Here is a 25,723-nt window from a genome sequence, read left to right as displayed (position 1 = left end):
GTTTGAGACAGTTTAAACTCCAGTATCTTCTGCCCTCTCCCCCACCGTTAAGTCTAATTTGTGGCCCTTTCCTTAAATACTACTGCTTCTGAGACCCTGATTTGGTTTAAACATCATTGTTCATTTCCTTATTCAGACTTAACTAGGTTTTTTTCTTCCTTAACTCAGCTCCATGTTCCTGCATATTTTGGCAGATACCCAGTACTGTATTTCATTCAGACTTCAGTCAGTCAAACACTTTTTGTAGGTTTGTTTAATGTTTTTTTTTGAGACGAGGTCTCACCATGTAACTCTGGCTGGTCTGGAACAGACCAGGCTGGCCTTGAATTCAAAGAGATCTGCCTGCCTCGGCCTCCTGAGTGCTGGGATTAAAGACGTGCCATCACTGTCTAGTTGAAAAGATTATGTTGTTATTATTGTGTGTATGTGTATATGGAGAGAGATTGATTGATTGTGTGCACGTCATGCCCGTGTCATGGTGTGTGGAGGTCAGAGGGCATCCACAGACTATAACTCAGGAGGTCAGGCTTGAGTGGCAAGTGCCTTACTGAACCATTCACTAGCTCAAAGCCCACACAGTCCTTAGTGCACTATTGGATTTGAGTGTCCTATCAGATGACGGCTCAAAGCATACATAGCCCAAGCTACCGCCCTCCCCACCTGAGCTGACATTGTAATTACTCATAAGCATACTCAGTCTTTTTTTAAACCTTTGTTTAGCCTACCTACTGCATTTCTGCTTGTAAACTTGTTATTTTTAGAATTAATTCAATCATGAATTTGTCATGGTTAGGTGTTGGAACTACAATTATGAACAGTTCTTGTTTGTGTGGGGCAATAATTCTAAAGGTCAAGACCCTAATTTTCAGATGGAGGAAATGTAGGGAAGCCTTTTGACAGCTGGGAACAGATTCCAGTAGTAAGTAGAAGTTACCTAGAGTGTTCTCAACCCGTGGGTCACAGCTGCTCTGGCTGGCAAACTTGCCTCCAAAATACTTACATTACAATTAATAACAGTGAATCGACAGTTATGAAGTAGCAACAAAAATTTTATGGTGGGGGTAACCACAACATGAGGAACTATATTAAAGGGTTGCAGCATTTAGGAAGGTTGAGAAACTGTTGACTTAGAAGAAGAAAGGAAAATGTAGGTACAGTACCCCGTGGTTGGGAGGGAGCACTTAATATTAAGCTGAAATGGTTCCAGGCGGCAGTAGTAGACACTGCCAAGGTATGTGTAGTTCTGGTTTGGTGATGTTAGAAGTTTTTTTGTCCTAAGACACTGAAAGATTTTATGTGTGTGTATGTGTTTTAAAAAATTTTATTTTGAGGGAGTGGCAGCTGTGAAGGTAGGCTAGGATAGTTTGTGTTTCATTAAGACATATTTAATGGTAGCTCTTCTAAGTGGCTCTAGAAGTGAGATAATTAGATGCTGTAGTGCAGCAATTGTGGCAAGAGATGGCCATTGGTGTTGGAGATAGTGAAAGGTCAAAAATAAATGTGTGCACTGAGAGAAGGGACGATTTCATAGATGATGCTGTTGACATGGTGGTGCTGTTGACTGAGGTGAGGAACACTGGACGGCTGGATGAGACTGCTCACGTTTTCTGTGAGGTATATGGGAAAGGGTAGGAGGAAGACGACCATGTTTCTACTGGTGTGATATGTGCGTTTCAAACTTAGCGATACTGGGCTGGAGAGATGGCTCAACGGTTATGGGCATGGTCTGCTCTTCCTGAGGTCCTGAGTTCAATTCCCAGCGCCACATGGTGGCTCACAGCCATCTGTAATGTGATCTGGTGTGCTCTCCTGGCTGGCAGGTGTATTTGCAAACAGAGCACTCATAAAAAGCAGAACAGATACTAATGAGGAACTGCTGTAGGCCTTTGGTTCTAGAGGTATGTAGGTGTGGGTTGGTTGGACTGGAAGTGTGTGTAGGTGTGGGTTGGTTGGACTTTGAGGCAGTTTCACTTGGAGTAGCAGCTCTCCCAGCACTTAGGAGGCAGAGGCAGGCAGATTGTTGTGAGCTTGAAGCCAGCCTGGTCTATAAAGTGAGTCCAGGACAGCACACAGAAAAACAAACAAACCAAAACCAAAAAACAAACAAGCAAAAAATCCCAAACCAACAACAAAAAGTATCTTTTGGATTTCTTTGGTTTTTCAAGACAAGGTTTCTCTGGGGCCTTGCTGGCCAGACAATCCAGCCCAGTTGGTAAGCTCAGTCCAACGAGAGGCTCTGTCTCAAAGGAAGTGGATGGTGTTCTTGATGATACCCAAGTTACTCTTTGGCCTCCACATGTTTGCACATGTGTACCTGCATGCACATATGCACACAATTCAAAATATTAAAAAAAACAAACACTTTAAAAGTCATTTTAATCAAGTTGGGAAATGCTGTGTTATCCCACCCCCTTCATTTGTAAAACTTGCTTTCTATGACTTGTGATCAAATGTGGTCCCAAAAAAGAAAGGGAAACATTTCCAGACCCAGTTGATAAGTTTAAAGTTGTGTCCTGCTGAGCTGGAGGGTAAAATCAAGCTTTGTCTTGTTCCTTCTTGCCAAGGACCTGACTGCCTGTTGGGACACTTATGTCCACACTGCAGAGTTGCGCACCAAGCTGGTAGACATTGATTGATGGTATCACAGCATTTTTTTCAAGTTACCTTTATTTTACTTTTTTACTTAAAAATGGCCTTAAAACATGAACAGTGGTGCTGGCAGTTTCATTATGCCTGAGACAGGGTTTCTCTGTGTAGCCTTGGCTGACCTAGACTCATTTTGTAGACTAGGCTGGTCTCAGAACTCACAGAGATCCGCCTGCCTCTGCCTTCCTAGTGCTGGAATTAATGGTGCGCGCCACCACGCCTGCCTGGCTTTTTTTTTATATATTGGTGACTGACAAGTTGGAATTTTTATGCCTTGAGAGATGAAAGTAAATAAGTTTTACACTTTTTAAGTATTCTGTACTTAGAGACAAGTGACAGATTAGGGTCAGCTCACGCAGCAGAGAGAAGAGATGGTAAAGAAGGAGATTTTCATGGTGCGTGTGTTTTCTGCTGTGGTGTGAGCTCTGCTTCATTTCCCATACACCAAATCGCTGCGTCTTCAGTGGTGAACTCTTCAAAATAGATGTTTGTTCTTAAATGTGATTGGATGCTTGTTTGTTTGGTTTTCTGAGACCAAACAAACTGTGGGTTTTACTGTGTAGCCCTGGTTGTCCTGGAACTCACTTTGTAGGCCACGCTGGCCCAGGTCCACCTCCTGGATGGTAGCATTACCTGCCTCCCTGGACCTGGGGGGCTGTGAGTGGATCTTATAATTTCTGGAAAACTGGTTTAGACCAATGTGGTGGTGGTGGTGTCTCTCCCGACCCCTGACCCTCTCTTTTTTCTCTTTTTTTGGGGGGAGGGGGAGAGGATTGAGACTCTCCTGGCACACATACGAAATCACCTGAAAAACCAAACTAAAAACAAACAACAAAAATCTAGAGCAAAACAAATACTCATAGAAAGCAGAGTGTAATGTATTAGAATGTCTTAGAAAACAATCTTAAATGTTTGTGATACAGAATGTTTTAGAATGGAATTGCTGTCTACCATCTTTATTTACTATTGAGAAGACATCTTTAAGATAATAAGTCACTTTGTTTTTAGAGGAACCTTAGAAATAATTTTGCATATTAATGAAAGAGGTTGGATTGTTTTGGAGGATCAGTCACTTTGTTAATGGCTTTGGACTTTAAGCCATTAATTCACCATTCTACTTTTTGTTGTTTTTTGAAAAGCCATTTTTAAAGTTGATGTCTTGTCTTCATGTACATCTGCACACCAGAAGAGGGCATTGGATCCCTAGGATGTGCAGATGTACATGCAGACAAGACACCCGTATACATAAAATACCTAAATAATTCTTAAAAAGACTCATTTTGGTTTTCTAGAAAATGGAACTATTTATTCATATAACAGTATTTGTACAATAATGCTTATCAGTAAGTATGGTGTCAGACGTTGTAACTGCTGGAGATACAGCAGTGCTTGAAACAGAGCTAGTCTTTCATGATAACAACATATTTCAGCACAGTGTGGAACAGGTAATAGAGGTAGGTGACTTCCTTGCCTAAGAAATGTGTGTGTGTGTGGTGGCGGCTGGAGAGATGGTTCATAGGTTCAGAACACTGGCTGGGAGGGTTGGAGAGATGGCTCAGAGGTTAAGAGCACTGCCTGCTCTTCCAAAGGTCCTGAGTTCAATTCCCAGCAACCACATGGTGGCTCACAGTCATCTATAATGTTATCTATTGCCCTCTTCTAGTGTGCAGGTGTACATGCAGGCAGAACACTTTATACATAAATAAATAAATCTTAAAAACAAAAACAAAAACACTGTTCTTTCAAAGGTCCCCAGTTCAATTCCCAGCAACCACATGGTGGCTCACAACCATCTATAATGAGATCTGCTGCCCTCTGCTGGTATATAGGTGTACGTGCAGGCAGAATGCTGAATAAATCATAAATAGATCTTTAAAAAGATCCATAGGGGCTGGAGACTGCTCATCAGTTCAAAGCACCCATTGCTTTTCCAGAGGACATGAGTTCTATTTTCGGCACCACGTGGCAGCTTTTAACAATCTCTAAAATGAAAAGAAAGAGGTGGTGGATCTGTTTAGAGATTTCTTGGATGTAAAATACTTAAATATCATTTATTTTAGGAAGTATTTAACATTGGCCTGTGGCACCAAAGGAAATAAATATATTATATAATGCTAATTTGACTGCTCTAATGCTCCAGAAATCTACACTATGTGTTTATGGAAATAAGTTGGAGTTCTGGAATCAGCCCTGGTTTGGCTTCTACTGTTTTAGAGGCAGGGTCTTACACATAGTCCCGGCTGCCCTGAACTCACTTTGTAGACAGGCTGGCCTTGAACTCAGATCCTCCTGCCTCCTGAGTGCGGCATTAACGTTTAGTGTGAACCACCATACGGTCTTAGGAGACTGTTCTAGCCAGTGTTTCAGTTTCAGTTAATTTGACAACAGCTGTGAAAAGACATTGGAATAGTCATCACTTTATTTACATGGAGACTATCCAGCCTCATTAGGGTTTTTACCTTTTGTATTTTGATAAAAGTACAGTAAAGGTAATATGGTCAAAGAGGCTAGAATGATTATGGAGGACAAGACATGTATACTTTTGCCTTTTTAAATTTCTTGTTTAAAAATGACTGTTTGGTGTATGGTAATTCAACAGCTAGGATTTGAGTAGCCCAAGGACTCAGCTTGTTAACTTCTCCAGTTCAGTCGTAAGTGTTCTTAGGGGGTTGTGGACAAGGCATACATATAGTAGGAAAAACATGAAGTATTATGAAATGTGTATGGATTATATTTCATATTAAGTGTATAGTCAGCCATAATTACCTTTATTGTATTTATTTTTTTCATGATTACCTTTAAAGAGGTGTTCTTTGGTATTGAACTTTGTGGTGTTATGTAGAAGCCACTAACATGGTCTGTGTAGCGAAGTGAAAAACTGAGAAAAAAGTTTCTGTCAGCAATTGTGAAAAGACTGAAAATTTCACTTGCTACAATTTCATGAATGTTAGACAAGTTGAAAACAGCTGAACTGGAGTAAAAAATACTTACTTTGTTATTCATGGCACTGCAATTCTGTAATTGTGGCATTTTTCCTTAGTCATCTCAGGTTCCAAGGTGGGTGACAAAGGGCTTCAAATTGGAGCTGTCCATAAAGTGGTTTTGCATGAGTGCAGAGACACCCCCAGCTCAGAGAACAGTAATCTTTCATGGTGTACTCGTGAAAAGTTACTTGACCCTTGTTACAGAATATCTGGGGCAGTCAACATGCCTGATCCCTTCAGGAAGGAGACATTGTCCCATAAGACTACTTTCTGCTTAACACATCCCTGAGAAAAATAGGAATATATGTAGAATGCTAGACTCTCGGAAGCTCATGTGCCCAAAGGTTGGATAGAAAATGCTAAAACACCACAATATTGATAGAATTGAATTGGAGTATGTATTTGAGTGTTTGCTTGTTATCAGATTATCTTAGTAAAGGACAAAGCAAAGTGCTTCCTAGCTGAGATTGGTGTTCGCCCCTACCCCACTCTCTTGGTATTTTGAGACAGGGTTTTTCTGTGTAGCCTTGGCTGTCCTGGACTCGCTTTGTAGACCAAGCTGGCCTCGAACTCACAGAGATCCACCTGCCTCTGCCTCCCGAGTGCTAGGATTACAGGCATGTGCCACCGTGTCTGGGGCCCCAATTGATTCTTTTTGGTTTTTTTGAGACAGGGTTTCTCTGTGTAATCTTGGCTGTCCTGGACTCGCTTTGTAGACCAGGCTGGTCTTGAACTCACAGTGATCCTCCTGCCTCTGCCTCCCGAGTGCTGGGATTAAAGGTGTGCGTCACCATGCCTGGCTCCAATGGATTCTCTTTGTAGTTTTGACAATTGAATAAAATCTTATTTCATGGGTGAAAGTTTTAAAATTTGACCCGACTTCTCTCATTGGAGCCCCTCTTAAAGATTCTATCAGCTCCCAATAGTTACATTCTGGGGAATAGGCCTTTGGGAGACATTCAAGACCCATATTATAGCAGGAGGAACCTTTAGTCCAGTAGAATAGGAGTGTGATTATTCTGAGGGGCTGCCCTGGTGTTGCAGAATGTTTACCATTTTATACCACCCCTCCCCCTGTTGGGCCCTTCAGCCATAATGCCAAGGGAAAAGATTTCATGTTTATGTATTATGCTTGTAGCTTTATAATAACTGTTAACATAAATCTTACCTCCTCACCCCTGAGACATAGAAAGGGTGTTAGAGCTTTTATGAATTCAGTGTTAAGTTTTTTTGAGACAGGGTTTTCTGTGTGGCCTTGGCAGTCCTGGCCACCTCTCTGTGTTAAGTTTTTGTGGATAATGCCTATGCATGCTCTTAGGGTAACGTACAGCTTTCATCAGATTCCCAAAGAATTCTGTGACTTAAAAATGTAGACCAAGCCAAGTCAGGCATGGTGCACACCTGTAATCCTAGCTCTTGGGGAGGCAGAGGCAGGTGAATCCCTGTGAGTTCGAGGCCAGCTTGATCTACAAAGTGAGGCCAGAGTAGCCACGGCTACACAGAGAAACCCTGTCTCGAAAAACTTAAAAAAAAAAAAAAAACAAAAGTAGCCCAGATGTTTCTTTGAATCAAATACAGTCTTTGTTTAGCCAATCTCCAAGTCACTCTTTAGGTGGTCTTTTAGGATTTATGCCATTCTTTTCATAAGGTTAATGTGTTTAGTTAAGTATTTTGTTTGGAGAGACTGTTTTTCCTTTTGATGTATTATTTCATCTTTCCTTTTTGTTTTGTTTTTTTTGAGATAGGGTTTCTCTGTGTAGCCTTGACTGACTTGGAGTTGCTTTGTAGACCAAGCTGGCCTCAAACTCAGTGATTCTCCTGCCTCTGCCTCCCAAGTGCTGGGATTACAGGTGTGTGCCACCGTGCCTGGCTCATCTTTGCATTTTTATGTCTAGAATATATAATCCCTATTTGGTAATACATTTAAGCACTCTTCATTTTTACTTTTTGGTCTTCCCTTTTATCTTGGTTAGTTGTATTGTAGAGATGGTAAATCATTGGCTTTTCAAGAACAAGCAGTTGAGCCCCAAGGTGTGTAAGGTAGTCTACAGAGCGAGCGACTGGCTTATAATGAAGTAAGTGCAGTACTTCAAAACAACATTCCACTTCCCAAGTCTTGAGCTAAACCCTTTTTTCCCACTTTTGTGAAGTATTTTTTCCCCCTCATGTTAAGTATTAGGCACATCTATTCGTTTATGACATCTCCTGTGGTCTGTATAATGAATGCCTCTTTACTTTTCTGGAAGTCTTTGTATTAGACAATTTCCCAACACTCAGGCAAACTTTATTGGACATAGTTGGTTGGAGAATTTTTTCAATCCAGATTTCAAAGAATGACTGTTTCAAAGTTTTAAAATCATGCTTTTTGTTTAAGATGTAAATAAACAGTTCAGAAGGTGACTCTGGGGTTAAGGGACCTTGCAGATGAGCTTAAAGACGCTGTTACAGTCCCTGGAACCTACATGGTAGGAGAGAAGCGACTCCTGCATATAGACATACCCTCTAAAGAACACAAACAAATGAGTAAATGAAAAAAAAATGTAAGGAAACAAATAGGTAGGCCTTTGCAGCAGTTGTCCTTTATTTTAGACTTGACTTTCCTCTTCCCCGTTTTGATGCTGGTGACTGCATGTGGGGCTGTAACCATTCTAGGCGAGCGTTCTAATTAGAGCACCAACAATACGCCTTTGACAAATTAAAAACAAAAGCATAAGATGGGTTTTTAAAATACCAATTAAAATTATTTTTGGAGTAGTTAATGGTGTATTTTCTATTTAATGTGTTTTTAAGTTACATCTTTTGCCTTCATTCAAATCAACACATTCTTGCTATGTAAACTAGACTAATTTGTCTTGGCTTTTCAGCCAAAAGCAAACAGGTTTGTTTTCACATCTCATAGTCCATTGAAAAAATGAGGATATTCTGGCTAAGTAGAGCTAGAACTCCTTTTTGAAGTCTGTGTTCTTGTCATTTTGTTGAGTACAGCACCAGTGCTCTACGACGAAGCCTTTGTGTCTAGATAGAGCCTAGGACACACAACTCCTAGGACTGGACACCTGTGTGAGTGGATGGATTGAGGAGAAGCATGAGCACGGTCAGGCGTTAGTGTCTTCAGTTACGCAGCTCATGAAGACTAGCACTGCTGAAGGCCAGTGGGGAACTGTCAGTCATGTGATGTGGTGTGAGCACAATAGAAGAGTCCAGTTGTGGTCAACAAGATGGCTCCTTGGCTGGAGAGGCTTGTTGCCAAGCCTGAGGACTGGAGTTTGCTTGCTGCTTTTCACATAATGGAAGGAGAACACCAATCCCAGAAGGTTGTCTTTGATCTCCACATAGACACCGTGGCATGCTCATATGGACAACACACGAACACGAGAAATAAATATAACCAAAGCGAAAGAACTGAAACCATAGTTCTTTTGTGCATGAAATCACCAAAAGATGAAAAAACAGAGACAATTTCTATTCTGTAGAACGTGGAATTGAGATTATATTAATTTAATCTTGAGTTCTGTTTTTGTTATGAATCCAGTTAATTCTCTCTCTCTCTTTTTAAATCTGCAGGCCCCTTCACAGATGTAGTCACTACAAATCTTAAATTGCGAAACCCATCGGACAGAAAAGTGTGTTTCAAAGTGAAGACTACAGCGCCTCGCCGGTACTGCGTGAGGCCCAACAGTGGAGTTATTGACCCAGGATCGATTGTGACTGTTTCAGGTACCGTTCATGTCCTACCTAGAAGTTTGCAGTTTTGAATATTAACATTTCATGGCTGGTGTATTTAACAGTGTTTTATTTGTGTCCTATTGGCCTTTGGTTTTCATTCAGAGGTGTTCTTGGGTACTTGCCATCCAAAGCCTTTATTGGCATTTTCTCCCTCTCATCTTGTAAGTGTGCGATTAGTTTTTGTCAGTCTGATATTTCACATGTATTCTATATTTCCTTAGCTTACCGCTACATTCTGTGTTCTTACTAGTTCTTTGAAAATGGTACTGTTTTGTGATTAAATCATGTTGCGTGCAACTACAGAAGTGTTTTGGGTCTTTGGCTTACAAATGTATGCCTGTTTTGGGCCTGCTTATGACACCAGATGAGTCTTGACTCCTTTCAGTGTCCTGCCTTGAAAACTGCACTGCTGTTCTTTCGTTTGTTGCTTACAGCAGATGGTTACATATATGCACCACTTACTCCCACTGTGGAATCTGCTGGGGCATTGAAAATGTCCACTAGAAACTGTTCTTCCTTCTCCAGACAGCCGTCTAGAGACAGTACTGCTTAACAGCATCCACCATGGCTGCGAAATAGGCAACACTCTGAAGATGTGGGAGAGCCTCTCTGTACTCAGAGACTTTAAAACAATAGTTCTCAACTGCCGCTTTTGTTAATTACAAAGGGAGCGGGAAGAACAAATGAATTCTCTATTTGTCATTTCAGATCACGGGGCTCAGTTTGGGGAGTATGGCATAAAAACACATGCAGTAAAATCCCTGGTGACTCTTGATAATGCTCCCTAAATTTAAGACAATTCTATAGCTTTTACTTTCCAAGCATATAGAATATTAAAATAGCAAATTACTTAAGGCCCAGCGGGAATATTTAGTAGAAACTGACTGTAAAGATTCCCCTATAAATTCTTAGTAGTTACTGATTTGTTTATAATCTCTGACTTGGATTTATGTCACATAAATTTAGTATCCTGATTGAACTCCGGGAGCCTTAAAACTTGTTACAGACTACTCAGGTCTAGAGCATAAAATCTATTGAGATTTCAGAATAAATTCTAAACACCAAGAAGTTAAGACTTCCTTTGTTTTCCTAAAATTAGATTTAAACAAATAAACACACTCTTGAGTAATTGTTTAAAATTCAGTTTAGAAAACGAGTTAATATTAAAGCACTGTCCCAGTTGTCTAAATTCAGATTAACACAAAATTAATTTAGTAATAATTGAAAGCTATAAAGTTGATTGTACAACTTGAGTGAATAATAAAGTTGAATTTTTGAACCCATCTTGATTTTCTTTGAACTTGTGTATTACTGAGGGAATAGGAGATAAAACATAGAAGATAATTGTGTTTTTCCTTTTATTTAGTAATGCTACAGCCCTTTGATTATGACCCGAATGAAAAGAGTAAACATAAGTTCATGGTACAGACAATTTTTGCTCCACCAAACATTTCAGATATGGAAGCTGTGGTAAGTGCAGAAGTTGTACAGAAATTATTTTTGGGTTTAAATTTTGAGTTTGTTTAGCTCTTAATCCTGATTTCCTTGCCAAAAATTAAATACCAGAGCAAAATTATAAAGAATATTTGAAATATTCGTTGTTGTTTTGTTCTGTTTTTGGGTTTTAGTTTTTTTTCCTTTCTTTCTTTCTTTTTCTTTTTCTTTTCTTTTCTTTTTTTTTTGTTGTTGTTTTTGTTGTTTTGCTAGCCTTGGCTGTCCTGGATGCGCTTTGTAAACCAGGCTGGCTTCCAACTCACTGGGATCGTCTGCTTCTGCCTCCTGAGTGCTCAGATTAAAGACTTGTGCTGCCACACCCAACTGAAATAGTCTCTTAGAAACCACTTAGAAATGCTGAAGCTCACGTGTATTGCTCTTGTCATCGTCTTTATTCTATTGTTGTTTTACTGGGTGTTTGAGGAGCCGTGTGGTGGCCTGAGGACAATTTGGAGTTGGTTCTCTCATTCTACCCGATGGTCCCTAGGGCTGATCTCAGGCTGTCACTGCTGGCGTAGGTGCCTTCCCTGCTCAGCCACCGCATGGGCCCAACACTGAAGTGTTAAGTGACCATGATGGTGGGCCTGCAGTTTTTTAGAGGTTCAGTGACATTGTAGATGATTGCAGGCGATTTGCAAGTACTCTAACTTCTCACCCGAGCCACATTGTTAGCAGTTTTCAGTGCCACCATACTCAGGGCTCAGTTATTTACCACAATCCTGTCTTATCTCATATTTGGATTGTTCCTTTTTTTTTTTTCTTTTTAGTGGAAAGAGGCAAAACCTGATGAATTAATGGATTCTAAATTGAGATGTGTATTTGAAATGCCGAATGAAAATGATAAACTGGTAAGTAAGGACTATCAGATATTGATGATCAGCTTCTGAGTCTGGATTTGGAGTGCCTAGTCATTTTATGACAGTTAAGAAAGCTTGCTAATGCTATTTGCATTTTATGATACTTTGACCAAGAAGTAAATACTACATGCCCAAATTTCAGGATGGAAAGAATTTCTGGGAATGCTCTCAAATTTTGACAGGTCAAGCTACTTGTTTTAGAATAAGATATACATACATAAATATAATTTAAAAATTAGTTGAACATGTTTTTGGGTAACTGTTTCAATATTCTTGGAATAAAATATAATTTATAGGGTTAAGTGGTTTTTTCCAGTTCAGTCTTTGTCTTCAGTTTTGTTTTTTAGTAACTAGTTTGTTATTTATTGATTAGTATTAAGCAGTTACACTTTTGTGGGATGGAGGGATAGATTTCTTTATAATAGAAGCAAACCAGTGGTCTGTGGCTATAGTCACCCTATCCTTGTCATCTTTCTGGTTTGTAAATTATAATTTTTCTTAAAGGAATTTTATTTTATGTGTCTTGTTGCTTTGCCTTCCTGTGTTTGTACCACTGTTGGTGCCCTGGTGTCTCTGGAGCGGGAGTTGCAGATGACTGTGAGTTGCTATGTGAATGGTGCTGGGAGTGGAACCCAGGTCTTCTGGGAGAGCAGCCGGTGCTCTTAACCACTGAGCCATCTCTCCAGACCATGGAATTGATCTTTTTTCCTGTGGTTTGTAGGAGGCATAGTAAAAGTTTTTGTGTGAGTTGAAGAATATAAAATGATGTGGGTAAATATTAACTGGTATGATTTGGTTATAGTCTGTCCTGACTCTTGCTCTGTTCAGAAGTAAACTGTATATTTAAGAAAGCTGAGATACAAGTGTCCTTGCATGTTAACTAGGTGCTGACCAAATAACTCAGTACTTTGTCAACACACCCTTTAAAGTGGATTTGCGTCATAGTTGCCAAGAGTGAAAAGTATAGTGTTTATACTTTTTAATATTAGTTTCTTTTCTCTTTTGTGTTGGCTCTAGAGATGTTAATAGCCTCCATTGCTTTATGATTTTAACATCAAAAAGTACTGTTTATCTGGGTTGATTAGTTTAAAAATCAGGTTTTAAAAATCAGGTTTAAAAATCAGGTTTTGATGTTATTTCAGATTTTTACTATTATTTTATAATAGTTTATTAAACATAGAAACATTCTTTTTTTGGTTATTTTTGGAGACAGGGCTTTTCTGTAGACCAGGCTGGCCTTGAACTCAGAAATCCATCTGCCTGTTTCCTCTGAGTGCTGGGATTAAAAGGCATGTGCCACCACGCCAGCCAGACATAGATCTGTTTATCTTTCATTGGGCTTCTAGTATACTCTGGATATTGGACAGCTTAAGACTGAAAAGTTAGATCTGAAAAGGTTAAAACTAGGTACTGGCGTGATTCAGGGTGGTTCTTGCTGCTGTAAAAATGGCAAAAGGCCAATAGGCAGTTGTCTATTTTTCAGATCATGAGGAAGAGCAGGCATATGTACATACTCAGTTGAAGTCAGCCCATAGCTATGGAAGAAAGCACTGGGGACCTATTTTATCTCTTGACTAGATTCTAAGTAGAATTCCCCCCGTTTCTCTGCCGTGAAGCAGAGCAGTAGTTTGTCTCTGGATCCTTTCCAGAGCAGGTACTGAGAGCTCATCAGTGTCTCCTAGGCTGTCAGATCTGTGCCTCCATAAGCCAGCAGGTTTTCCTTACTTGAAATACCTAGATTTGTGGTCTACTAAATTGTAGCATCTGCTATATAGAGTTTGTTTTGTTTTTTTAAAAACCAGGTATTAAGCAGAAAATACCAGATATATTATCCATTGTGAATCCATAAATAGCTTATTTCATTTCTAGGTGTAGTAAACCTTTTGTTTCTGTCCTCTCCCCTTATTTTTACTTGTTATCTTTGTAGCTCAGAGAATTGGCTGTATCTCTTGTCTCAGTTTCCTGGTGCTGTTCTCAAAAGCATGCCACCACACCTGCCTTCATGTGTAATTTTAAGTCACATCCCAGGCATTTGTTTTTATCTACTGGCATGCATATTATTATTATTATTATTATTATTATTATTATTATTATTATTATTATTATTATTATTATTTGATGTTATTCTGCCTTTAAAATTTTGCTGTATTCATATTCATTAAGCTGTCCACTCGGCATTCAGATTTGTCTTTCAGATGTCATTAAAATGTTCTGTTTTGCAGTTTGTTTGGATCGGATGAAAAGAAAATCCAAATGAAACAGTAAAAAAAAAAATTTTTTTTAAAGCGGCTTTCTTTTTTGCTTTGCTCTTTTTTGTGTGTTTTTTTGTTTTGTTGGTTTTGTTTTTGCTTTTTGTTTTTTTTTTTGGAGACAAGGTTTCTTTGTGTAGCCAATGTATTTTGGTCATATTTACCCTCTTTTCCTTCTGGATTTCCCTCCATGATCCCTTTTCAACCTTGCTCCCCCCAGCCCCCATTGACAAGCATCTCTCTGATGTATGAGCTTTCCCCTCCCTGCTTCTCTCTCTCCTCTACTTACAGTATAATTTATATTTTAATATATATTTATCTAATTCATGCTTCATACATAGTTGGAGAGACGGCTTACTTGGTAAAGTGCTTCAAGCACTAGAGCCTGGGTTTTGAATCCCTAGCACTCAGATAAAGCATGACAGGTGTGTGAGCACTGAAGCAGGGCATCCTGACTACTGTCTCTCCTGACTCCTCCTGGAGCTCGCTGGCCCTCCCTGCATCCTTGCTGAATTGGTGGATCCTAGGTTCAGGGAGAGGCCTCTTGGAAAATGAGGTAGAAAGTTTGAGGAAGACATCCAACACAACTTCTGGCCTCCACATACATGGACTTGAAAATTACCTGTGTGTGCCACACTCCCCCCCCCCCCATGTTTAAATAAGCATTTCTGTTCCGATGTCATATAGTTACTACATTCATCCATCCACCCATCCATCCGTTTATCATCTGCCTACCTGCCTACATACCTAGCTAGCTATCTACCTACCTGTTTTCAAAACAGGGTTTCTTTTTAGTTCTGGCTGCCCTGGAACTCTGTAGACCAGGCTGGCCTTAAACTCTGAGATCCACATGCCTCTGCCTCATGCTGGGATTAAAGGTGTACGCCACTACCTCCCTGCTTAGTTACTACATTTTTCTTTGTAGATTGGTTGGTTTGGAAGCTTTTCAAGTTGGTTCTTAGCACTTTAACTCAAGTAACCATTAGTGACCTTTAATTTTTAATGTTTTTATTATATACATTAGTTATACATAATAGGTTTCATTGTTATTTTTATACGTGTACATAATATGTTTTGATCATGTTCCTCTCACCTACCCTCGTTTTTTTCTTCTGCCTGCTCATTAATTCCCTTCCTCTTTCTAACTGGCCCTACTTGGGCCACAGGAGGATGGGCGCGATTTTGTTTACAGGGCTCTTGTTCACTTTACTAATGGCAGTGAAAACAAATGCCTCTCCTTTCTTCAGCCGTTAGTCACGGATGAGTCCTTGGGATGGCGTGGGGCTCTGTGAGCAGAGTTTTGGGCAGTTCTGTGGTGCTCTTGTCACACACAGATGCTGTAAATTGAAGAGTGCTACATTTGTGACCTGCTGGGAAACCAGAGCTCCCACTGTGCTCCCATTCTCCCAACATTTACATTTTCCTGCTCCCTTTTGTTTTTCCTTAGAGCTGTGGGGAGGCGTGTCTAGTGTGTGGGTTTGCATCTGATGATCATGGATTCTCAGTTAGGAGTCTCTCTAGTTCCTACTGATTTAAGAACATTAACAACTTATTTTTATTTTAAGTGTATGTATGTTTTGCCTCAGGCTTGCCTGTGTACTGCATGTACACTTCGCCACGCACAGAGCCCAGAAGAGGGCATTCAGTCCCCTGGTTACATGTTCTGGAAGCAGGGGTGGGGAAACATATTATTTTGTTGATTTCTTAAACTTTTAGGATTTGACACTATGGAAGTTAGGGAAGTGATTGGGGTTTGGGACCATGTCATAAAGTAACAAAAGCAGTCTTCTTTAGAAGTGCAGTGTTTGAGTTCATGTCTTGGTTTTTATGAAGAAGTTATTATTTTAAAATAATAGTTCTAATGTATTTGAAGCACCATTATAGAGTGTAGATTTTTTGGGAAATAGCTCTAAAATATTTGGATTATAATTAGGGTGAATAAGGAAGCCCAGGGAATTTAACTTAGTTGGTTTTTTTTTTTTTTTTTTTTTTTTTTTTTTTTTTTTTGGTTTTTCGAAACAAGAGTTTCTCTGTGTAGCCTTGGCTCTCCTGGACTCACATTGTAGACCAGGCTGGCCTTGAACTCACAGCGATCCACAGATGCCTCTGCCTCCCAAGTGCTGGGATTACAGGCATGTGCTACCACACCCAGCCTTCATTTTTTTTTTTTTTTTAAATTTTTCTGAGAAAGGTCCTCTTGTGTAGCCCTGGGTATCCTGGAGCTTGCTTTGTAGACCAGACTGGTCTCAAACTCACTGAGATCCTGCTGCCTCTACCTTTCAGGTGCTGGCAATAAAGGCTGTGCCTGACGTAGTTACTGGTGGTAATTTTAAGGATGGAATGAGGCTTTATGATATTTTAGAACTTATTTAGTATAAATTTAGATTTTAACAACATTAAAAGCCTTAACTCTGCTTGACACTTTCCAGACAGCATCTAGTAAATTTTCTGCAAAAACTAATTTGCTTTAGTGACGATGATGGGCTGAATGGAGCAGGAGCTCAAGAGCCCTGTTTGGGGGGAGGGAGGGAGGGTTCAAGACGGGGTTTCTCTGTAGTCAAGAGCCCTTTTATATTGGCTTTTTTTTTTTTAAATTGAGACAACCCTATGTAGCCCTGGTTTTCCTAGACTAGCTTTGTAGACCAGGCTGGCCTCAGAGAGAGCTGCCTGCCTCCTGAGTCCTTGCCTTATAGGTGTAAACCATCACGCCCAGCTTTATAAAGGCTTGAGAACAGATTTAGGGATGTCTGTCAAATACTATTTTGTGCCAAACTTTTTGAGTTATTTTTCAACTATATTACGAGAGTTTGAAAGGTAAGTAGAGAACTGGAGGTGTGGTAGGAACCATAATGTTACTCGAGTGTTTGAGCTTTTATTGACCTGGTGTGTATTTGTCAAGTCAGGGTGGAGGGAGGGAGGAGCAGGGACGGCAGGGTCCTGAGTATAAAAGAGGCTTATAAGTCACTACATTGTTTACTGAGGGAAGAATTCATGTTAAGTGTAAAGGGTAAGAGAACATGAAATTGACTATATTTCAGGTAATGACAAAGTTAGTGGTAGAGGTAAATATTCTTTAGGAAAATGTGAACTTAGCATAAATTTAATTAAGTATATACATTTTATAAATGAAGATATGCACATAGGACATAAGTAATTTTGTGTAGAAATATTTATGAAAAGCTATTTCAGATTTTTTTTGCTTTGATTCTCTGTTTCTGATGCATTACTTATTTATATAGAATAAGATGTCAGTATTTTAAAGGCTTAAGCTATTTATGTTAGTCATTCCCAAAATCATACAGGAGAAATCAGTTTGGTATGAATCTGAGACTATTTTTCCCATGCTGCCTCAGGGTAAAACTCTACCAGGGATTACTACAACTGTCACTTCAGTGAGCAACACCTGCAATACAGTTGCAACACCTGCCAGTTACCACATGAAGAGCGATCCCAGGGAGCTAAAGGAGGTGAAGCAGGTGTGTCATAGGAGCTAACAGAAGTAGGGGTCGGCTAGTGTTAGTAAGTTAATGTGGACACCCGTGCACATAAGTAATGCGGAATCTATTAATACATAGGTAGAATTTCAAAAAATAGTTTTTGGAGACAGGGTCTCATGTTGCTTAGATTGATCCCTCAACTCAGTATGTACCCAAGGATGACCTTGAGTTTTTTTTTTTTAAGATTTATTTATTTATTTATTTATTTATTTATTTATTTATTATGTATACAATGTTTTGCCTGCATGTACACCTGGAGGCCAGAAGAGGGCACCAGATCTCATTGTAGATGGTTGTGAACCACCATGTGGTTGCTGAGAATTGAACTCAGGACCTTTGGCAGAGCAGACGACACTCTTAACCACTGAGGCATCTCTCCAGCCTGACCTTGAGCTTTTTATACTCCTGCCTCAGTTTACAGATGCTGAGATTACAGGTGTCAGCCACAGGCCTGGTTCTGTGCTGGGGATAAGAGCCTAGGCCTTTTTGCATGCAAGCACTGTATTAAGCCGCAGGATTAAAACTTTAAACTGTATTTTTTAAAGTTTCAGTTTCATTTCATGTGTGTGGGTGTTTTGTCTATATTTATGTATGTGAACCACATGTGCCTTTGCCAGTGGAGGTCAAAAAAGGGCATTAGATGTTGTAGATGGTTGTGAGCCACCATGTGGGTGCTGAGGATCAAACTTGGTCTTCAGAAAGAGCAGCCAGTGTTCTTTACCACTGCACTATCTCTAGCCCTCCATAAGATGTTAGAAAAGCTTTTATTAGCTGCGTGTATTGATGCAGTGGTGCACACCTTTAATCCTAGCACTAGGGAGGCAAAGGCAACCAGAGTGCTGAGTTCAGGGCTGTCCTAGGCATGCCTAGTTCCAGGCTAGCTGGGCTACATAGTGTGAGACCCTGTCTCAAACAAAACAAAACTTTTATCTAAATGTCTAACTCTGTTTGGCTTTATACTTACTTTTGGTGGCCATGGGCCTAGAGGAAACTGTATGTTTGCTGTTAAGAGTAGAAAGAAAATAATTTTTTCAGGTAATTTCAATTTACAGATTAAAAGTTTAATTAGCCATAGCCTTGCCTTTGCTGTCTTCCATCTTTATGTGTTGGGTATTAGTGTGGTGTTGCTCTTGTTGGTAAGAGTCACAGCATGTTGAGTCTGTGTATTTGATTGTTTCATGGTCTTAACAGTCCCCTCTTTCTGGATCAATCTGAAGTAGTTTTAAAAAGAGCAATGTGGCTTCCTGCAGCCAAACTCATTAATGAAGGTCCTCTTGGAAGTACTCACCTAGTCACCTGCTTAGTGTTCCCACAGAAGACGCAGCTTTCCCTCTAGATCCCCAGCTAAGCCAGGTTGTGTGTGTATACATTAGAGGTGCACAAGGTAGACCCCCCCTTTTTTTTTGCGTCTGCTATGTATTGTGAATGCACTACAAGTTCCAAACAGTAGGAGGCTAGCTACCCCATCTGACTTCTAACAAAAGTCAAATGTTAACGTGAATTTGAAAGTCACAGAATGGAAAATTTTATAAAATATTGAGTCATTTTGAATAAAAGATAGATAAAGCAGGAGGTGTAGCTGTACAGTCACGTGACTGCTGGCTTTTTTTATTCTGTAGAGCTGGGGGATTGAACCAAGGGCTTACACAGCTGGTAAGGCATTGTAGAAGATGCATATGAGAAGATACAGGATATGAATAATTGTTTGGTTAATGATTATAGCAGGTGTGGTTACAATGGTTGTTTTTTGTCTCTGGGCAGTCCTGGCTGTACTGGTACTTAAAGTCTAGATCGGGCTGGCCTTGAATTCAGAGATCCTCTTGTCTCTGCCTGGATTAAAGGCGCATCCCACACTGAGCATACAAATTTTTTGAGAATTTAAACTTTTTATATTAAAAGTCATTAGAAGTATTTATTAGCGTCATATAATTTTATAGCCAATCTTAGACTAACTTTTTTTGCTCAGTTACTGGGAATTTAGCCTAGGACCTCATCTATGTAAGCAGAGGGAGGCGACATGTCTTTTCTTATTTAAAATCAGAAGTTGGATTGTGCAGAATGGGATTTGAAAAAATTAGTTTGAGGTGAATTTAATTTTTGTCAAGGAAAAACATTGAGAAAATATTGCTAGCAAAATATATGAAGTATAGATTTTTTTCATATTATAGATGGGCGTTGGGGGAGATTATGATAAAGAACAAGAGTGTCGGCAAGAGAGACTCAGAGCAGATAGAAGTACCTTCTCAGCTGCTAGTGTTCTGCCTTACAGCACCTGGTGCTTTTACTAAGTGCTGCGCAGGCAGCTTCAGGGGGAAGCTGGAGGGCACAGTCCAGCCTGGGGCCTCAGCAGGCAGGTAGCAGTGGTGAGTGCTGGTGCCTACTTGACTTATGTTCTGTCCAGAACCTACTCATGGTAGGTGGGCTGTCCACTTAACCCAGACATGCCCACAGGTCTGCGCATGGTCCTAGTGATCTCAGGTCTGTCTAGTTGACAGTAGTAACCATTGCAGCTCAATTGGGAGCCAGATGGCCATGTACAGCTTTAACCTTGGCGTGACTGACTACTATGGAATGTCATAACATGTAATTTTGTAAATCTACCTGGATTAAAGCTTACCTTTATTTTTTACTTTTTGGTTGTCAGTAGCAAACTCAGGGTCTTCTATCTGCTATCAAATATCCCCAAACCTTCTAAAATTCTTAACAATAAAGAATCTAACATGAAAAGGATGACTTACATTGCTGCTGCTGCTGTGTGTGGCAGCACAGGTGATGCTGGAGTTGCGAACACTGAAACAGTGCAGCCCACAGGCTACAGTGTGGGTAAGAAGGAAGGATTTGGGCTCCACAATTGTGAAAGTTGTCATAAGCTAGCACTTAAATAATACAGCACACTGAATCACACTAGTTGGACAATCTTAACATGTGAAGGGTAATTGTAGGCAAGACCACAGGAAGCTTCTCATTGCACTAATACATTTACTGTCCCTTTGATATTTGTGTCTTTCAGTTACTTTATTCCACTAAAAGACATTAGGCTGTTTTTGAACATGTACTCTCAGGTAGTTGTAAATTGATTGGAACGACTATGAGCTTGTCCTGTACCTTCGAATGCCTAAAACCTTACTTGATTGCAGAATCAGATTATTGAAAATTACCTGGAGTTTGTCACTCAGCATATTTTCCTTGACTGACTGTTCTTGGCCCGACTGTGTTTAGGGTTAAATAACAAAGAAAAATGACTCTTCCATTTGAAATTCTGGAGGAAAGAGATAGACTATTATGATGCTTGTAAGTGCCGTGTTAAGGTAAGTGCGATGTGCAGGAGTAGAGGAAGTAGGCTGCTTATGTGTACTTCTTGCTGGTATTTGTTGATGTACTCCATTGAAAATTCCCTCCAGATGATCATATTTGGAACTTAATAAAATCTTAGGAATTAGTTGGAACTTGTCATCTTTTCATGACATTTTTAGAAAAGATAAAGAATTTAGATTTTATTAAAGATACATAAATGTTTTTTATTAAAAATTTCCAATATCTTTGAAAAACAGAATGATATGGAACCTAGTAAAGCTGTTCCGTTGAATGCATCCAAACAAGACGGGCCCCTGCCAAAACCACACAGTGTTTCACTCAATGACACAGAAACAAGGAAGCTGATGGAAGAGTGTAAGAGACTTCAGGGAGAAATGATGAAGTTATCAGAAGAAAACCGACACCTGAGAGTAAGTTTTCTTGGTTGAAAATGAGTGAATTGAAATGAAAGTATATCTTTCAGGCATCTTTATATATTTTTATTTAATCTTGTTGCTATTATTTTTCTTTTAACTCGTTTGAATGCTCTTAATATATATGATTAAAGAAATGAAGTTTCTGAAAAATCTAGTAATGGAAATAAAATGGCCCAATTATTATATAAACAGTAATTATTATAAATAATTATGCTATTATAAGCTATAAGCGGTCTATATTTTGGCCTTTGATAGTATTATATTTTTGGTAAGCCCATTGGAAAGTGAAGATATCCCAAGGGAAAATGCACCAATACACAAAACCTTTCAAATGTCCTAGTTCAGCTTAACCATGCAACACGTTAGCACAGTTTGTCCCTGTGGTCATGTGCTGACCAGGAGCAGTAGTATGCTTTTCACTCTTTGAACATCTCAGAGCAGAGGATCGTAGCACATGTCACTAGCCTGTAAGCAGATCAGAATCCAGAGTACGGCTGTAAGATGTGTATCACTTCATAACTGGCCCAATGTCAAGAACAGTAAGTTTAGCCATAATGAAGCTGGAGATGCTGTGTAAGTGGCTGAGGCATGGTGCAAAGATAAGATTTATATCGAGATAGTAAAAAATCCTCCACTGTTTCTCATGTTGCATAACAGCCCCCAGTAAAAATTAATGGGTATATGTAACTTTCCCAGAACCACCTGCTTTGAGAAACTATTCCTTTCTTAGAAGCCAGTGTGAAGCCACCTTCCCTAAAAACCTAGGACTACCAGAAGGTGAACCTCAGTGCTCTGTGAAGCCATTTCAATGGAAGGATGACAGGAGTGTTCTTCTGCATGAAGCACGTGAGGCACTTTAACACAAAAAAGCAACTTTCAGTCTCATGAGAGCTTCAGAGACGGGTTCCTTGCTGCATGGTGACCTGCTCACAGAGCCCTTCTTCCTTTTGCCGTGAGCGCATCAAAACTATGGTGATGGCCCTTTAAAATAAGCTTCCTTTCTCTAAGTCCTGCAGTACACCATCTCCCCCACAGTAAGTCCTTGTGGTTTTCAAAGTGTGTTGAGCCAGTGAACCTGCCGAGTGAGGTGCTGTGACATCAGTCTTGCTGACGGCAGTAGGCATACGTGCTGTCTTACAGGAATACGTGTCTTAGTTTCAGCTTTAAAAGTCAGTTGGTTGGGGTATAATTTACATCACACAATGTATTGATTGTTTTGGCAGATGTATAGAACTATTCAGCGATCACTTACCAGCGTTACAATTTCTCATAACTCTACAGGTTCCCAAGGTAGATGGCAGCTCGCTTTTACTCCTGTTCCCGCAGACTGATGTCCTCTATGAGCTTGTAGCTCCGGTACTCACCCGCGAGTGTCACTCTCTAAAAACATTTCTTTTGTATGCTTCCCTCCAGGATGAAGGCTTACGGCTCAGAAAGGTAGCACACTCAGACAAGCCGGGGTCCACCTCAGCTGCGTCCTTCAGGGATACCGTCAGCAGCCCCCTTCCTTCTCTGCTGGTTGTGATCGCAGCCATTTTCATTGGATTCTTTCTAGGGAAATTCATCTTGTAGAGTGAAGCATGCAGAGTGCTCTTTCTTTTTTTTCTCTTGACCAGAAAAAGGTTTGTTTACCTACCATTTCATTGGTAGTGTGGCCCGCGGTGACCATTTTTGTGTACAGCGTCATATAGGCTTTGCCTTTAATGATCTCTTACGGTTAGAAAACAATAAAACAAACTGTTCGGCTCCTGGACAAATTGTATATTATCAGATCATCACTAGCAGATGTCAGTTGCACATTCAGTCCTTTATGAAATTCATAAATAAAGAATTGTTCTTTCTTTGTGGTTTTAATAAGAGTTCAAGAATTGTTCAGTCTTGTAAATGTTATTTTAATAATCCCTTTAAATTTTATCTGTTGCTGTTACCTCTTGAAATATGATTTATTTAGATTGCTAATCCCACTCATTCAGGAAATGCCAAGAGGTTTTCTGTGGGGAAATGGTGCCTCTTACTGTGTAAATTTTCTCCTTTACCTTTGCTAATATCATGGCAGAATTTTTCTTATCCCTTGTGAGGCAGTTTGTTGACTGAGTTTTTCATCCTTACAATCCTGTCCCATGGTATTTAACATAAAAAAATAAAACCGTTAACAGATTCTTGCTCGATAGCTTGTTGGTGTCTGTCATATCATTTGTGTGGGCTGGGGTAGGGTCCGTGTGAGCAGGACACTGTAGAAATTACTTCACTGCTTTCTTTTTTCCCCCCTACTTGTTTGTTTTTTGCAAGATAGGGTTTCTCTGCATAGCCCTGGCTGTCCTGGAAATAACTCTGTAGACCAGGCTGGCCTCAAACTCAGAGCTACACCTCCCTGAGTGCTGGGATTAAAGATGTCCGTCATGTGCGCGATCCGTGGGACCCCCGTGAAGTTGGACTTTATAATGACGCATGCTTCTCTTGTGTGAAACTTCCTAGTACTTGATTACTGGTCATCGAAAGTCTTTAGTTGGCTTTAAGAAATGCATCCATAAGGTTTCGAGCTCACATGGGTATTTTGGAAGACCGTAACTGACTTTATGAAATAGAAACATGTTGTGATTTAATGAGTCTCATGTATGCCAGCTGACTGTGCCAGTGTGTAGTTGACACCGTTCTTACCAGGGTGTTTTGTTTTGTTTTTCAAATGAAAAACTGTCTTCTCAAGGAAGAATTAATTCTCCTTGATTTTAAATATTTAGCATACTCAATAATTCTACTTTAAAATGTATTTCCTAATAATAGTTAAAAAGCAGTTTGTTTTTTTGGTTTTTTGTTTTTGTTTTTGTTTTTTTTCTGTTAATGGGAATTAGTATTAGCAAACCTTGAGGATGTACTTTTTGAAAAACAAAACATTTTTTCTTTGCAAATCAGTCAGATAAGCACGTGAAACAGTAACAGCAAACACTGGTACATGTAGGTCAGTGCTTCCCTGATGAATCTTAGTTTTAGGTCTAGGTTTATATTATCTATACTGAGATGCACCGATTTAGAGTCAGGAAGCACACCAATATCAGCCGAGTATAGTTTATTACAGGTGAGTCTGTGTTCTCAAAGCTAGGTGTTGGTTTTGTAGAAGTTGTTCTGTGTTGAGAACAAACTGGGTCAAAAGGCCTGATGTGAACAAAGCATGTTACAGATCTGCAGGTGTGATGCGAGCGGCGTGTTCTCAGGTACTGTGGCTGTCTTGCATTTCTCAGATTGTGTGTCATGTGCTATTATATTGATAACTTCTAGAAAACCTCTGATATTTCTTAGATTCCTTTTTGAAGAAAAAAGTTAAAAGGAAAGTGCTGTTTTATGGAAATGCTCCCTACAGTTCAGTTACTTTTTTAGCCCTTTGCTTTGTGGCTGAGGAGTCGGGCCCTGCAAGGGCTGAGGAGGCTTCACCAGCGTCTGTCTCACAGGCTGGTGGAGCCAGTTCCTGACTAGCTGTGAAGAGTAAGAGCACTGCTCCTGTAGAGAGTGTACGACTGCAGGCTGCTGTTAGGGTCTGACGTGTCTTGTGTTCCGGCTGCAGTGTCTGCCCTATTGACGGTGGTTGTAAAATGCATTGTATCTTGGTAGATGTTTACAAAGTACATTAGTGAGTGCTTGGTTTGTGGATAGTTTGTATAGCATCTTTTGACGATACACATGGGCCTTTTGACTGCTCTTCTTAGGAGATGCTCTGATTGTGTAGGAGACTGCGTTTTTTTTTCTTCTGGTCAGATTATCATCCTGCCAAATTCATGGAAAGAGATCCAATTCTATTGACAGATAATACTACATTGTCTTCTTCCTTTCCATGTTAAAAGAGTTTTTGCTTTGTTTATATAAACAAGACTGTAGATAACACTGCAGTTGCAGTCTAGTAAGGCCTTACAACAATAAACGCACTGCTGCTCCTGTTCTTTATTGCCAGCGTTCCTTAGTTTTGCTCATTCTAGTATTTGCAAGAAGTAAACATAAAATTGTGTTCTGAGTATATGCTGGACTACCATAAAGATACTTAGAGAAAGAAGAGTGTAGGTTCACAAGGTTTAGTCCAACAGCACTCAGGTTTTCTTCAAGTGTGTTCAGAATTTTCTTGGTGGTGGCATGGGATTACTTTTGCCTGTTCTCTTTGAAAATACTTCATGGGGGCAGGTTTTAACAAGGTCAAAAGCAACAAAAATTTGACCTTTTAATAAGGTCAAAAGCAATCTCAAATTGTGGTTTGCCACTTCAGAAACATTCACACAGAAGTTTCCCTGGAGCTGTGCACACTGCTTTTGAGTGACTGGTATGCTCATAGACTTTTAATCTATGCTAGTGAGTAAAGGAGGTGGGGTTTGTTTCTGTTATTTGTGTTTTTGTTTTGTTTTGTTTTTTAAGTAAGAAAAGCAGAGGCTAAATAAATGGACTTTACTACACAGAGAAACCCTGTATTGAAAAAACCAAAAAGAAAAAAAGAGGACTTTATTTTGTAATGTGTGGATACATACAAATATGTAGTGGTGTTTTGTTTTCACATTAAAAGCA

The 25,723-nt window shown here is 39.8% G+C and overlaps 1 protein-coding gene across 2 annotated transcripts in view; it reads left to right on the top strand.

Moving 5' to 3' along the window:
* The window catches only part of VAPA (VAMP associated protein A), a 29,340-nt gene extending 5,986 nt beyond the window's left edge, over positions 1-23,354 (top strand). The window contains exons 2-7 of one of the 2 annotated variants that reach the window (XM_084778173.1): positions 9,195-9,347; positions 10,723-10,826; positions 11,618-11,698; positions 17,310-17,432; positions 21,005-21,178; positions 22,598-23,354. In XM_084778173.1, the coding sequence (XP_084634299.1) occupies positions 9,195-9,347; positions 10,723-10,826; positions 11,618-11,698; positions 17,310-17,432; positions 21,005-21,178; positions 22,598-22,756 (794 nt within the window). In that variant the 3' untranslated portion in view covers positions 22,757-23,354. The remainder of the gene's footprint in view (positions 1-9,194; positions 9,348-10,722; positions 10,827-11,617; positions 11,699-17,309; positions 17,433-21,004; positions 21,179-22,597) is intronic. The other variant, XM_084778174.1, reaches the window with a different exon arrangement.
* Positions 23,355-25,723: the final 2,369 nt, after the last annotated feature.

Source organism: Acomys minous (assembly GCF_964271855.1).
Source record: "Acomys minous genome assembly, chromosome: 4".
Classification (NCBI taxonomy): domain Eukaryota; kingdom Metazoa; phylum Chordata; class Mammalia; order Rodentia; family Muridae; genus Acomys; species Acomys minous.
Note: the sequence above shows the minus strand (reverse complement) of the source record. Positions and strands in the feature narration are given on the sequence as shown.